General features: G+C 40.7%; 1 protein-coding gene across 1 annotated transcript in view; it reads left to right on the top strand.

Moving 5' to 3' along the window:
- Nucleotides 1-291: 291 nt before the first annotated feature.
- Nucleotides 292-15,213, top strand: part of mycbp2 (MYC binding protein 2) — a 108,788-nt gene continuing 93,866 nt past the window's right edge. Inside the window, exons 1-5 of the mRNA XM_031561395.2 lie at nucleotides 292-1,036; nucleotides 6,712-6,787; nucleotides 8,190-8,405; nucleotides 12,606-12,759; nucleotides 13,013-13,209. Of these exons, the coding sequence (XP_031417255.1) occupies nucleotides 768-1,036; nucleotides 6,712-6,787; nucleotides 8,190-8,405; nucleotides 12,606-12,759; nucleotides 13,013-13,209 (912 nt within the window). The 5' untranslated portion in view covers nucleotides 292-767. The remainder of the gene's footprint in view (nucleotides 1,037-6,711; nucleotides 6,788-8,189; nucleotides 8,406-12,605; nucleotides 12,760-13,012; nucleotides 13,210-15,213) is intronic.

The following is a 15,213-nucleotide window of genomic DNA, read 5'->3' as shown; positions in this document are numbered from 1 at the left end:
TGCAAATTCAGTGCAAAGCAGAAAATGTGCTTGTAGACTAGTGGTTGATTGGTGGTTGTTAATTATTTTTGAATGTCAGGTTTCAGGAGGTGCCAATATCAGACACATTTTGTTCATTGGTAAATTGTAAAAACAAAACAAAACTGTAGGCTACAAAACATCTGAATACAGAAAAACTGGATCACCTAGTTGTGACTGTCACGACTGATGATCGACGGACCAACCTGATAGTTGAGTATCAAAGGCAAACGCTTGTGAATTCGCCCACCCTTGTTTACCTTTGTTAACATTAGGTTAGAAATATCCCAGCATGCCCGGTAGTGAAGAGTGATGAAGCCAAGATGGCAGCACGGCCAAGGATACTAATGTTGTTTCTGCGCGGTCAGGAAAAATACAGAGCGCAGATCAAAACAAAGGTGGACGCTAGACGTTTATGAACGATATTCAAGGAGTCGTTTAATGACGTACGACAACACTGCGTGACATGATATGTAGATCGAACAGAAGACGGCTCCGATTTGGAGGCTTATTTAGTTATCGATAGCTAGTTAGCAATCGATAGCTAACTCATAAGCTGGTTGTTATAGCAGTGACACAACGTTACCGTTTTATGTTGTGAGGTTTGGAGATACTAGATGCGGCAGCTGCAGATTACGCAAGTTCACAGATGTTTTTGAGAGCTTGCTACAAACTTTGGTTCCCCAGCTACTGATGTTTTTAATGTAACGTTAACGTTTATTGGGTCAATATATGCATTGTTCTGAGGGATGATGTATGCTGCTGCAGCGGCAGCGGGAGCCGGTGGAGGAATTCTGTCGACCTCATCCTCTGTAGGCCTGGGCGTCAGGGTCATCTCAGGAGCTGGGACCGATTTCTCTACTGTTGGTTCAGTCATGGACTCTCATCCTACTCCTGGGGCCCTGTCAGGTTGTCGGAGCAGTTACCACCTTCTCTCAGGGCGAGCTTTGGCGGACAGTTACCGGAGGATTTATACCACCGCTATCGGCGACAAAGAGCAAGGAATAAACCAAGGGAGGTATGTCTGCTTGAAACGAACGTTTTGAAGGGTGTCACGTTCGCTTATACCTGAAATACGACTACTATTAAACTAGGTGACGTAATTTATGTCACGTTAGTTGTAATACGTCAACAAACCTTATCTGGCTAGTAGCTTGCTAATTACATTAATTTGGTATCTATTCGTTTGTACACATTCAGTCCCCCCAACTAGCCTTTTAGTTAGCTAACTGCTAACTTCCGTAGCTAGTTAGCATAGTGGCTATTGAATTAGCCAGGATAGCTAATTTAAAGTAGGCGCTAATGTGTGATGATCCGCCCGTGCTTGTTATCATTGTTATGAGTCATACTTCCAGTTGTTAATGTGATGTAATTTGTGTAAACACTAAGAATGTCACTAGTTAAGGGTAGCTAATAACGTCAGTAACGTTAACGTTAGATATTACTTAGCCTGGCCCTGTGCCCAGAACGCTGTCTTCGCAACGTTGGCTAACGATAGCTAACGTTCATCGTTTGACAGCATATTTGTGGCAACACGTTAGCATACATACGCACTATAATTTATATGGAAGGTTTGACTCCAAGCCAGTTGGCATACCAACTGTCATTGCGAGTTGAATGCAGTTGTTTTGTTCATACTTTTAAACATACATTGTTGTTTAAAGTGGTAAGGATGGATAACTAGGGTCCTCTTAAAGTACTAACGGCTACTTGCTGCAATTGTAAGGGTAGCAGGCGGTTACAGAGCTGTGCAGTGAGAGAACCTCACTCCCAGACACCTCAAGAGACGCTATGTTTGAGGTTGCAACTTGTGAATTCGGGTCCACCTAGGAAATTAATAACGTCTGGTAGTTTCGCAGCTGAAACTATAGCCCCTTTCACATACGAAATCGATAAAACCCGTTTCCACCACTTGAAAAATAAGTCACACAGTATGTCATAATAATGACAGCTTCTTATAGTTATGACTTAGCCTAACGAGTCATAATAATGAGATACTATCTAATTAAATAAACAATGTGCTATTTATTCACTGCACTAAATCATAAAATTACCATGATATGTCATCAGAGAGCAAAACAAACATGCTAAACTCAAATACTTGCAGTGACTGATGCTCAGACAACAATGCCACAGCCCCATATGTTCTCCTTTGTAATTTCCCTTCTGGAGCTAAACATCTGTTTGTGCTTTGGCATGCGTGATTCCGCCCACTGCCCATTTCTCTGTACCAAATCGAGTAACGTTACTAATGCCCATCCTTAGCTACTAGCTGTTTGTCTTGTCTAATGAAAACCATATACCTGTTTTAGAAGAGTTTATGTGGATGTGGATGAACAATGGATGTGGTCAAAATTCAGTAGCATTAGATTGCTAAGTAGATACTTTAGTCAAACCAAGTCATATTTATTTAAAAAACACATTTAAGAACAACTCATGTAGACCAAAGTGCTGTACAATCAGAGTAGCCAATCACAATAACACCTAGAATCAAATGAAACAGAAACAAAACACTCACATAAGCATCTATATACACAGTGCAAGTGTGCAAAAACATCAATTCAGATCAGGAGGATCCAAAGGCTAAAGAATAAAAGTGGGTTTTGAGCCTGGACTTGAAAGAGTCAAAAGAGGGGGCAGATCTAATAGAGAGGGGGATGCTGTTCCACAGTCTAGGGGCTGCAACAGCAAAGGTGTGGTCAACCCTGGATTTAAGCTTAGGTCGGGGGACGGCCAGGAGCCCCAAGTTAGACAACCTGAGGGACCTGTCAGTGGAATAGGGGTTAAGAGGTCTGAGATATAAGTAGGGGCCTGCCCATTCAGGGCTTTAAAAACAAACAGGAGAACCTGAAAATCAATCCTGAACCGCACTGGAAGCCAGTGGAGAGAGGCCAGGATAGGGCTAATACGGTCCCTCTTCTGGGTACCCGTCAGCAGCCTGGCAGCGGCGTTCTGGACCAGTTGTAGGCGGGATAGGGACGAGTGGCTAATTCCAGTATTGGAGTAGTCTAGCCGGGAGGATATGAAGGCGTGGATGATCTCCTCAAGATCTTTGGGTGACAGGAAAAACTTGATTTTAGCAATGATGTGAAGTTGGAAGAAGCCGGCTTTAACTACTGAATTGGCCTGTTTGTCAAATTTAAAGGCGGAATCGAATATCACACCAAGGTTTTTGACTTGGGGCTTGACCGGAGTAGACAGATTGCCTAGCCCGCTGGTGGTCAATTTGATGGAGTCAGGGGGGCCGAATAATAGAACTTCAGTCTTGTTTTCAATCAATTGTAGGAAGTTTTAGGGAAACGAAGGGCAGTTTTCTGTGTACATAGGTTGATAATGGCATATTCTTTATGGCTATGAGGGATCTGCAACAAGGACGAACAGTAGGCTACTGCTCCCAATTAAATTATTTATACGTTATCTGTTAAATGGAGCAATATGTTATTGGGGTCTGGAAAGCAGTAACTACAACTCCGCAGTGGGCTCCTGGGATAACGGGCTTAGCTTTGGCTACTGTGTATAGCTGGCCATGCATCTAGTCAACACTGGCTTGTTATACAAAATCCATATGATCTGGTTTATAATTTGCAAACAATGCAATTGCAAACATACGTAGTTCCTCAGGGAAGTACTTTAATATATACCACCGCACTTTGTTGAACTCTTAATTCATATTTTATTTTTAAGCTATTCTTACTGTTTTTAGATAGTTGATCTATCTATGATAGTTGATATTGTTATGTTATATGTTGTTGTTGTGTTATATGTTGTCCCTCGTCGCACCAACAGGAGAAGCACTCCAAATTTCGTTGTATGCAAATACAATGACAATAAAGGCTTTTCTATTCTATTCTATTCTATTCATTAGCTGATCAACCGAAGGTCTATGACTAGTTGTCGCTTGCCAAAGTTGAATGTTGCACTCGTCTTGTTCGTGTTCGTGTAGGTTCAGTGTCTTCAAGTCTGGGGAGGAGGGGGCTGGGAGGGAGACGACACTCCAATATTTTGAAGTTGGACTGCAGTACCCATTTTAAATGGTTGCTATCAGTGTTACATATTGTTAAGTTGTCATAAGAAGGACTTAATGTCTCATAATAAGCTACTTTTTTCATAATTATGACTTTCTATCATAATTATGAGATCTTATACCTAGAAATGCATTTTTGCTAGAATATGCTAATGTAACTGTGCCACAGCAGCAGTCGGCAGGTGCATACCATTACCTATGCTATACGTGGATGCTAACACTTTGCTCTATGAAAGGAAGGTTTGACTCTCCTGTTGGACGAGCAAGAAATATCATCTGACTAGGTTTAGGGCAGTGATTATCTAACACCAATGGCACACATAGGCAGATAACACATACTCTGCTGTTAAAATATCAGTTCAAGTTTAAAGAGTTGATTGCATTCATTGTGTGCAATGTACCTTATGGAGATCTAGGAAGAACCAGATTACTGTGTTCCTCTGAAGAACATCTTTTGTCTTTGCCTCCTCTCTACAGCAATAGATGACAATCAATCAATACCCCGTTCGTTAGTGGTGCCTTGGTGTTGGAATGCCCTACCTAGTGCTGTCTGATCGGATATCCGATGACCGCCATGGCACACTCAAAGAGTATCATAAAAAAAGCGTGTAGAGACCGACCTGTTTAGAACTCATCTTTCATTGTAATGTATTTGTTACAAGCCCTACAATTTTGTATGTTATTATTATCATTATTATTGTTATTAATAATAATAAAAATAATAATATATTAGTAATAGATTGTTTAATGTTACATCATCCTGTCATGTAAAACGAAATGCTATGTAGTTGTGGTGTGACCGCTACTAGCCATTTAAAGTAACACTATGCAACAATTTGACACTTTTGGAGGTATGGTTTTATAGGCAACTAGTTTTGGAACCATCCTCAAATTCATTTTGATAGCGTATGGTCATGTGAAGGACATGTGTCTTCCCCACTAGCCATCCAGGATATGCACTATGCAGTTCTGTGTTTCCTGGCTGGAACACCTTGCAAAAATGGAAGAAAAGCTTTCACAGCATGGCATTGCCAGCTGTACTGCCGAAAGACACCAGTTAGTGTGTTGGCTAGCTTCTATCAGTGTCAGCTGGGCTGTTGGTGGTGTTTGCAAGGTTTTTGCATGCCTTTTAGGTAGTTAGCTTGCTAGTTTTGGAACATAACTCCTTATTGCTGCTTTAAAAGTTGTATGGGTTGGGCTCCACCGCCTTCATTGACTTCATTGGTATCTGAATAAGCCCTTGCTCCACTGATGCTCCACTGATGGCCCATTACTCCTGTCAGGATTGGTTTAGATTTATGAGAAGCCATTTAACCTTATCAACAATTGGTTGTGATCACTCTGAACCCAAGACTGCCTTTTATTGGTGAGCTGATTTTGAGAAATTCAACATTATGCAGCAAACGGTGTAACTTGGTTGCTATGGTTGCCTAGTTGCTATGCTAGCTAAAGAGACTTCTAAATAACCCTAAACCGCTTCAATGGCAGAGATCTATGTCCACACAAGATTCTATGTCCAGTGTTGCAGGCACTGTTCTGTTGCCACTGCGACATGCACTAATTCTTCAGCTGTTTCTTCTGCGTGCTGTTGTTTCTTAACATTTTCATAATAATGTCTGTCATCCCAAACCAACACAAGCCTTTGCCAAAGCAGTGGTTTAACCTGTCCCTTCCTCTTGGTTCTGTGAGCACCTTGAACCCATGATCTTGGTTCTGTGAGCACCTTGAACCCTTGATCCTGGTTCTGTGAGCACCTTGCTCTGGGTTCTGTGAGCACCTTGCTCTGGGTTCTGTGAGCACCTTGAACCCATGATCTTGGTTCTGTGAGCACCTTGCTCTTGGTTCTGTGAGCACCTTGCTCTGGGTTCTGTGAGCACCTTGCTCTGCCAGTTGAGCGACAGGAAGAAATAGAAGTCCTCCTCGTCTGCTTTTTCTATTGCACTAGTGTTGGCTGTGCATGTGTGTTGTGTATCCTACTCTTTTAGAGTAACCTGGAATGACCTGAAATAGTTATAGTATCTGATCTAATAGCTTATCAGTGTAGAATAATCAGTCAGATGGTGTGAGATGGTTGCCACTAATTAGTGACCCGGCATTTCTCATTCTTAACTACCCTCATCAAATCAAAGTATCAAACCAGTATCACATTGTTACCATGTTTGACTCCCTGATTTTTTTTTTTACAAGGTATGAGATTGTCTTCAACAAAGGGTGTTGTCTTGTTTAGCACTTGTATGACACTACAGTCAACATGGGATCAATATTAAGACATGGAGGAACTCATTAAATGAGTCATACCCAAGAACTTTTTGTCAGTTGTGACTGGTTCAACATCTGTAAAATTCCTAATTCCAAACAGTAAATGTGTCTATTCCTCCATAAACAGATGATGCTGAGGCTGACCAAACAGTCAGAGCAACTACAGCATCGGTTAGCCAAAGGTCTCTTTCCTAGAAAACGCAACAGAATTGGGTGGTACATGTGGAACAGTGTTTTCATGACGTTCTTGTGGGATGGGTCAATGTATGAACTGGTCAGATGTGTTTTTTTTTCTTCAAAATCTGCTCCTATAGTCACCATTTTTAATGGTCAATATTGTGACTTACAGTTTGTATGCTGTGATAAATGTAAGTGAGGTAAATGTAAGCCAAGCCATGTATCTGTTGCAGAGGAAAGAAACCTTTGAGTAAGAAGAAACTGAAGAAGCGGCAGAAAGTCAAGTCAAAGGTCCGAACAAGAACAAAGGTAAGAGTACTTGATCACTCCTCACTCCAAGTGTCGATCTCCAGAGTGTACTACAGGACAGATTTGATCTTGAATGATCAGAATGTACACAATTGATTTTCTTGGAGCTGCTTCTGTAATGTAACCTAGATGTTTACTGTCTGGTATGATTAGAGATTACATACCAGAATGGCTTTAGTGGTGGCAGCTTCTCCAATAATAGGTGGTCTGTTATTGTCGCTATAATTGCTGGGTAGCTTTCCTATTCCATCACGTAAATTAAGGTGTCTAGTAAAGCTGGGCTTTTTAGTCAACTTTCACCTCAACTTACAGAGAGCATACACAGTGGCCATCTACAGGTCAGCTCTGTCTCCTAGGTGACGGGAGAGCATACACAGTGGCCATCTACAGGTCAGCTCTGTCTCCTAGGTGACGGGAGAGCATACACAGTGGCCATCTACAGGTCAGCTCTGTCTCCTAGGTGACGGGAGAGCATACACAGTGGCCATCTACAGGTCAGCTCTGTCTCCTAGGTGACGGGAGAGCATACACAGTGGCCATCTACAGGTCAGCTCTGTCTCCTAGGTGACGGGAGAGCATACACAGTGGCCATCTACAGGTCAGCTCTGTCTCCTAGGTGACGGGAGAGCATACACAGTGGCCATCTACAGGTCAGCTCTGTCTCCTAGGTGACGGGAGAGCATACACAGTGCTGGGGCCGCCTTCTCCTCCACAGCAGGGGGCGGAGCCTGTGTGGGGGTTGCTCTCTCAGCATACAATGCTTACAGTGCCACGCCCTTTGTTGTGAGATCAGAGAAAGTCCGCTGTAAAAGTCAGATTTTTGGAAAATCTGGGTGTCAATTTTTCTCCATTTTATTATTCTCAGAGTGAGTTTTACCTTACAAATGCTGATAAAGCCATCAATTATTATCAGAACTCACAATTGACGCACAATTTCCTTGGATTATGTAAAAAAAAACTGGTAATCTAAAAGAATGCATATGACTATATGGCTCTGCTATCTTCATAAGCACCACATCTTAACACAAACTTTGTTCGTTATTTGTGTTTAACCACGCAATAGACATGTCAGGTAGTCAGTCTGCATACGTGACGTGGACAGTGTTGGAGTCTACTGCCTAGTTGCCAAAGAGAACTGTGTCTAAACTGTCTATATGGTCCATGATGAGTTGTTTTATTACAGTATTACACTGTTTTGAAAAGAACACTCAGGTGCCACACAGCAGTGAACTAGCTTGTTGGCAAGCAAATGAATGTTGGCTATATTTAAACCAAACCACAGTCATATAATAAAGCAATAATAAAGAGTTAAGTGCTGTAAATTGTAAACAGTTGTTTAAACATCTTTGTCTCGCTCACTCTAAGTCTGTTATCTTTTACTTGTCATTCACTTCATTTGCAGACAGAGGGCTTGGATGGGGCCTTTTCTGTGTCCGATATCAAGCTCCACAGCAACCCTTCGGCCTTCAATGTTTACTGCAATGTACGGCACTCCGTGCTGGACTGGCAGCAGAAGGAGGCCTCCCTTACGCTGGCCTCACACAACTCTGTGCAGAGTGGTGACTCGGACAGCGAGGAAGAGGAGGAGTACCATGAGCCCACGGTCAAACTCCCCAAGGTTAGTGATGAGGCGGAGCATTGTGCATCCCTCAGTCAACACTTATTTCTTATTGTCAATTTAAATTCACTTCAGAATTGAAAATGTAACCTGTGTAAATGGATTGAAATGTTCATGGATTGAAATCTGCTTGTGTGAGATTGTGGGGGATCTTGACAAACCTCTCACAGACAATTTCCAGCATTGTACCAAGTCAGTTCTAGTGACAACCAAAATGTTGTGAAATTAGTATTCAAACCACTGTGCTTTTGAGTACCAGATTTGGGCAGATGATAAATCATTTGCAAATGATAGAGGGTGCCATTTGACCATAAGCGATCATAATTAGGTACTACCTCTGAGTTGTTAAAGTCACGATATCCTGGATATAAAAGGAATCAGAGAAGGAGTGCTCTTCTTTTGTGAGATGGAATATGTGTTTTGTTTGTATTCTGATCTTTTGAGAATAAGTAATTGTATTTAAAAAATAAAAAAAAAAACACCATCCCGATCATGAAATAAGCCAGTGGTAACATGCAGGGTTGGTGAGTAACTAGTTACATGTAACAGAGGTATGTAATTAAGGTACAAAATAAATGTAATCATATATACCATTACAGTCACTGAGAAAAATATGTAATTAAATTACAGTTACTAATCAAAATGTTGGTCATTAAAAAGGGGTTACATCTGAATATATTCTTTAAAACTTTAAAGCTCTTATATATAGCTGTTATAAAAATATAACATTTATTCTGTTGCTTTGCATTTTTTTGCCATCTAGACAGGCTCCATTCATTTGGCAGTTTGTGCTCAAATATTAAGTTGTTTTTGACTGGTTCTCTGCTTTGAATTTGCACCTCCTCTTGTCTGCCAATAAAAAGGTAATTGAAAGTAATCAAATGTAATACACATGACTTTGTTGAAGTAATTAGAGTAGTTACTTCTTACTTTTCTAACAGGGTAACTAGTAATATGTAATCTATTACATTTCAAAAGTATCCCTACTAACCCTGGTAACATCATGCTGTGGGAATAGAAAACCTTTCAGAATTGGAAGGAGAATGAATGGAAATAAATTCAACACAATATCGCCAAAAAATCAGTTGTTGTAGTCTGTTGTAAAATGAAGGTTTGGGAGAGAGAGTACCAACCAGTAGGACAATTCACAAGGCTAAAGCATCACTGGAGTGGATTGAAGTGAATATTCTACAACAGATATTCTATTCTATATTCAAATAGATATTCTATTCTATATTCAAATAGATATTCTATTCTATATTCAAAATATATTCTATTCTATATTCAATAGATATTCTATTCTATATTCAAAAGATATTCTATTCTATATTCAATAGATATTCTATTCTATATTCAATAGATATTCTATTCTATATTCAAAAGATATTCTATTCTATATTCAATAGATATTCTATTCTATATTCAATAGATATTCTATTCTATATTCAATAGATATTCTATTCTATATTCAAAAGATATTCTATTCTATATTCAAAAGATATTCTAGCTCAGTCAATGCTCTTATCAAAATCCTACTGACAATCTGTGGCACCACAGTCCAGCACCACCATTCCATAGACCTGGATGTTCTGTTCAAATTCTACTGGGGGGGGGGCACACACTGCAGAACCATGTGCAGCTATTGTCTCATTTCAGAAGACCTCTGGCTGTTAATGCAGCAAAGTGGTTCTCTACCATGTATTAATGAATAGTGTTTGAATACTTATGCAAGCAGAATATATTAGTTTTTAATTTAATTTTTGTCACTTTTATTATCGGACTTATGCTTTATGAATAAGTGTTCACAATGAAAAGAATTAAGTTCATATAGCACCAAAACAATAAAATTGTCTCAAGGCGCTATACAGAGCCCAGGGCCTGAATTCCCTTAGAGCAAGCACAATGGGGAAATACTGATTGAAAATACTGAATTATCTTTTGTAAACCAGAATATCTTGATTTACAGTGGCTTGCAAAAGTAATCAACCCGGCTCAGTAGGAGACCTAATTGGATTTGAAGTAGTTTCCGGACAATGTTGTTGAGTGAGCTACTGAGAGCAATCCCAATTACTTCTGAATAATGATTATTTAATCAGTCTGAGGATAAGAATTTATGGTCACAATTCTTCCCCTTACCCCTTTATTTGAAAGATGGATGGATTAGAATGTATGCAAAATGTTTGGAATTTAGGTAGGTCAAGATCGAGGGATGAAAAGATGTGGTAGGGTGAGAGGAAGAGCTGTATTTCTAGCCGCTACAAGGAGCCAGTCAAGGGCAACTAGCAGGAGAGTACTACATGTGTCCTTTTTGGCTGATGAAAGACCAAACGCTCCACCTGCAAAAGTCTTGCCACACATGCAAGTTGGAACAGAACTCCTTATTGCTGCCTTATGTCAATATATATATATATATATATATATATATACAGCGGTATAATAATAATTATTGAACACGTCACCTTTTTTCTCAGTAAATATATTTCCAAAGGTGCTAATGAGATTACATTTTCACCAGACATTGGTAACAACCCAAGTAATTCATATATACAAAGAAACCAAAACATATAAGTTCAGAAATTAAGTTATGTGTATTAATGTGAAATGACACAGGGAAAAAGTATTGAACACGCTTACTGATATTTATTTAATACTTTGTACAAAAGCCTTTGTTGGTAATGACAGCTTCAAGGCACTTCCTGTATGGAAAAACTAGTGGTATGCATTGCTCAGGTGTGATTTTGGCTCTTGGACAACTCTTCTGATAATTCCGATATATATATATATAAAAAAAATATACACACACACACACACACACAGACACACACTGCCATATCACCCCCTTCTATAGCTTTATTTTTTAAAGATTTAGTTTTGGGCTTTTTGCCTTTAATCGGATAGGATAGTGAAGGGAGACATGAAATGAGCTGGAGAGAGATTGGGAGTGGGATCGGGAAATGACCGCGAGTCGGATTCAAACCCGGGTCCCGTGTGCGTGTGTGCGTGCGTGTGTGTGAGTGTGAACTGTGGGGCTTAGGAAGACCAAAATTAGCAGGTGGATTGCTCAGTCCACCCACTACTCTGGCACATCAAATCCATTTCATTGACCTCGCGGTGACGCTGCAATACACTATAACAACACTAATGAACACTAATAACACTGCTTGGCTTGAAGTCAAACGTCTTTAGCCATTTAAAGCAGCAGTAAGGCGTTTTGGTTGAAAACTAGCAGTCTAGTTACTAAAAAGGCATGCACCAACAACAGCACAGCTGGCACAGATAATGGGCCTGCTAGCATGCTAACCTTTGCAGTGTAGTTGGCGAGGTCTTGCTTTATTTTTTTATTTTTTTATTTTTTTATTTTTAACGTTTTTGTGGTGTGGTCCCCCCGAACCACGGGAATGCATAGTGCATAGCCTAGTGTTCATCACAGTGCATAGCCTAGTGGCTATTTGGAATGACAGGTGTGTTTATCTTTCCTATACTTGAAAGTTCATTTGAAGACGATAACTGTCACTGCCTATAAAAGCATCCTTAAAAAGTGGCAAATTGTTGCATCTTGTCTTTTTAAATCCCCGGAATCTTTGCTTCACTTCACTGCTATGAAAATTTTAGTGATATTAGGTTCTTCAGGAAATCTGAATATGTCAAAGAACTCTGATATTAGAAACCAATAAAGCTTTATCATAATGCATCAATGCTGTAGACTAGAGCACTTGGGTCTCAGCAACAAGTGTCCAATTGGAAGGAAATTTGACACAATCTGTCAACCACTAGGAACGATGGTGCCCTCTTGTGGCTGTTCTCATTATTGATTCTCTTTTTCGCCTATTAAACTGTAATCGTTCTGATTCCTCTTATGTTTTTTTCTTGTCTGTAATGAAATGGGCAGCAAAAACGTCTCACATGCACTAAATCTCTCCCATAGATTCCAAATAGTTGAAATTACCCATTTTGGCCTTTATTGGGCGCTATAAGGAAAATGTCAACCTTTTTATTCTCTTGAGAGAATAAAATGCTATTAAGTTGAAAATAGGGAAAATTTGCCCTGAATATCTTAAAAAATATTGAAAGAATGCCAACTTAAAATGTCTTGACCTGCATCACTGCATTACAACAGAGCAATATCTTTCTCCCTGTTGGCCTGTAGTAGTTGGTGTAAAAATATGATATAGTAACAATTCTCTGTTTTCTTTCCTCCAGATCATTGGCATTGGGCTATGTGGAGTGTTTGAGCTGATAAAGGAGACACGCTTTTCGCATCCTTCTCTGTGCTTGCGGAGTTTACAGGCCCTGTTGGACATGCTGCAGGGCCAGCAGCCCGAGGGCTTCCAGACTGAACCGCCAGACGTCCTAGGTGTGTCCTTGTTCATCATTATCCACTATATAACAGTTTTACAGCTTTCACAAACACGTTCCCTTTTGCAGAACTGAAAATAGTTTTGACAGAAACGTAATAATTGCCAGTAACATCTGTATGTTTTAAATGTGACGAGCTCTAATATCATTTAGTGTTTGCAGATCACTCATTTACTTAATACAGAACATTTTTTTTTAAATTGTATTTGTGGATTTGATGTCTCTTAATACAATGCCTCGACCATCAACAGAGTCCCTTTTCAACCTGCTCCTGGAGATAACAGTGCGGAGTACTGGGGTGAATGACCCCACAGGGCAGGCCCTGACAGCGCTCTCCTGTGCCTGCCTCTTCAGCCTAGTGGTGGCCTGGGGGGACACCGGCAAAATCCTACAGGCTGTGTCAACAATCCTCACCAACAACGGCAGTCATGCCTGCCAGACTATAAAGGTGAGACCTCTGGGCAGACTCATTCTACTGCTGTGTTAACCTACAGCAGCACTGTTAGCCACTAGTTGCCTTTATTGTCAGAAGAAGGTAGGCTGCTAGGAGGGTAGTACTAGGCCCCTTTCCACTCCAGGACCTCGTGGGACTTTCATTTACACCAGGGGTTCTCAAACTATACTTTTGCAAGCCGGACAGGTTCTACAGTTCCAAGTGGCTCGGACATTTACAGCACTGTAGTGTTATTCCTAGGCTTCTTGTATTGACAGCACTGTACTGTGTACAGGGCTTTGCATGCTGGAGGTACAGTGCATGCCAAGCAATGCAAACCATTATGAAGGCATCCTTTCTCTCTGTCCCTCTCAATGGAATTCTGTAACTAGTCGTGCATTCAGGCAAGGGAATTGGGAAAGGTCTCATTTTGTAATGTCCCACTTCCAAATTGAGAGCGTTCACATAATGCCAACAAACAGGCGATAGTGATGACCGTAAGGTAAGTAGGCTATCTAGCCAGAAGGTTAACATTACATTAGTTACACAAAAGTAAACTGCTAAGTATCGGTTAACATCACAATCACCTGCGCTGACGAGAACAACCTAAATAAACAATGAAAAAACGTATTTGTGCGCAGAGCAAGTACATTTGTTTATCTTTCACTATAAATGTTGCGAATCCCGTCAAACCTATTTCTCAAAGCTCTCAAAAACCTCCCACTTTCCTAGTTTGACAGGCGTTCAGGTGTATTCTCCCACTTGAAGGTTGGAACTTCCCAGTTGCTCTTGAACGCACCATAGGAGTATTTGAGAAGAGGCACCTCCCATACTCTTTCTCTGGCCTTCTATCTATCCCTCTCTAATTCGTCTTTGTCACACTCCATCTCTGCATCACTCCATTTTCTCTCCTACTTTCCATCTTGACTCTTTTTCTTCATCCTGTCTCTATGCATTCCCAGACTTCTTCAGTCTTCCTGTGTTCCTTTCTATTACCGTAATTTCCGGACTATAAGCCGCTACTTTTTTCCCACGCTTTGAACCTCGCGGCTTAAATAATGATGCGGCTAATTTATGTATTTTTCCCGTTTTCACAAGCTTTATGTCGCCAAAAAAACTGAGCAAAAAAACACATTCTGTGACAGTGCTTATTTTTTTGGCGGCATGAAGCTTTCATTAGACCAATGAAATTGCCGAACGGGTTAAGGTGAAACAAGGTGTAAGTTTTTAAACTTTTTAGTTATTAAACAATGTAACTTTGTTTAGTCTAGCGTGCTCAAATGTCCCATCATTCTGATTATGGTAGTCATTGTGTCACCCTCATCATGGCAAAGACACGGAGAAATGCTTATGATGCAGCTTTCAAGTTGAAGGCGATTGATCTGGCTGTTGATAAAGGGAATAGAGCTGCTGCACGGGAGCTTGGTCTTAATGAGTCAATGATAAGACGTTGGAAACAGCAGCGTGAGGAATTGACTCAGTGCAAAAAGACCACTAAAGCTTTCAGAGGGAGGAAAAGCAGATGGCCCGACCTGGAAAATGAGCTCGAAGACTGGGTCAACACACAGAAAGCAGACGGCTGAGGTGTTTCAACGGTGCAGATCCGACTGAAAGCCAAGACAATCGCCACCGCAATGAAGTATGAAGATTTTAGAGGTGGACCATCGTGGTGCTTCAGATTTATGAGACGTAAGGGCCTGTCCATCAGGGTACGGACGACTCTGTGTCAGCAGCTCCCTCCCGACTACGAGGAAAAAGTTTTAAACTTCCGCAAATATACTGATGCAAAAATAGCGGAGCATTCCATTGCCCCGCACGACATTATAAATATGGATGAGGTTCCTCTGACATTTGACTTGCCTCTCACTCGGACTGTCAACAGGAAAGGTGAATCATCCGTCACCCTGAAAACAACTGGGCATGAAAAAACCCACTTCACCTGTGTTCTGTGCTGCACGGCATCGGGAGAAAAGCTTCCACCGATGGTGATTTTTAAACGCATCACGATGCCAAAAGAAA

The sequence above is a fragment of the Clupea harengus genome, chromosome 2 (assembly GCF_900700415.2).
Source record: "Clupea harengus chromosome 2, Ch_v2.0.2, whole genome shotgun sequence".
In the NCBI taxonomy this organism is placed as follows: Eukaryota; Metazoa; Chordata; class Actinopteri; order Clupeiformes; family Clupeidae; genus Clupea; species Clupea harengus.
Note: the sequence above shows the minus strand (reverse complement) of the source record. Positions and strands in the feature narration are given on the sequence as shown.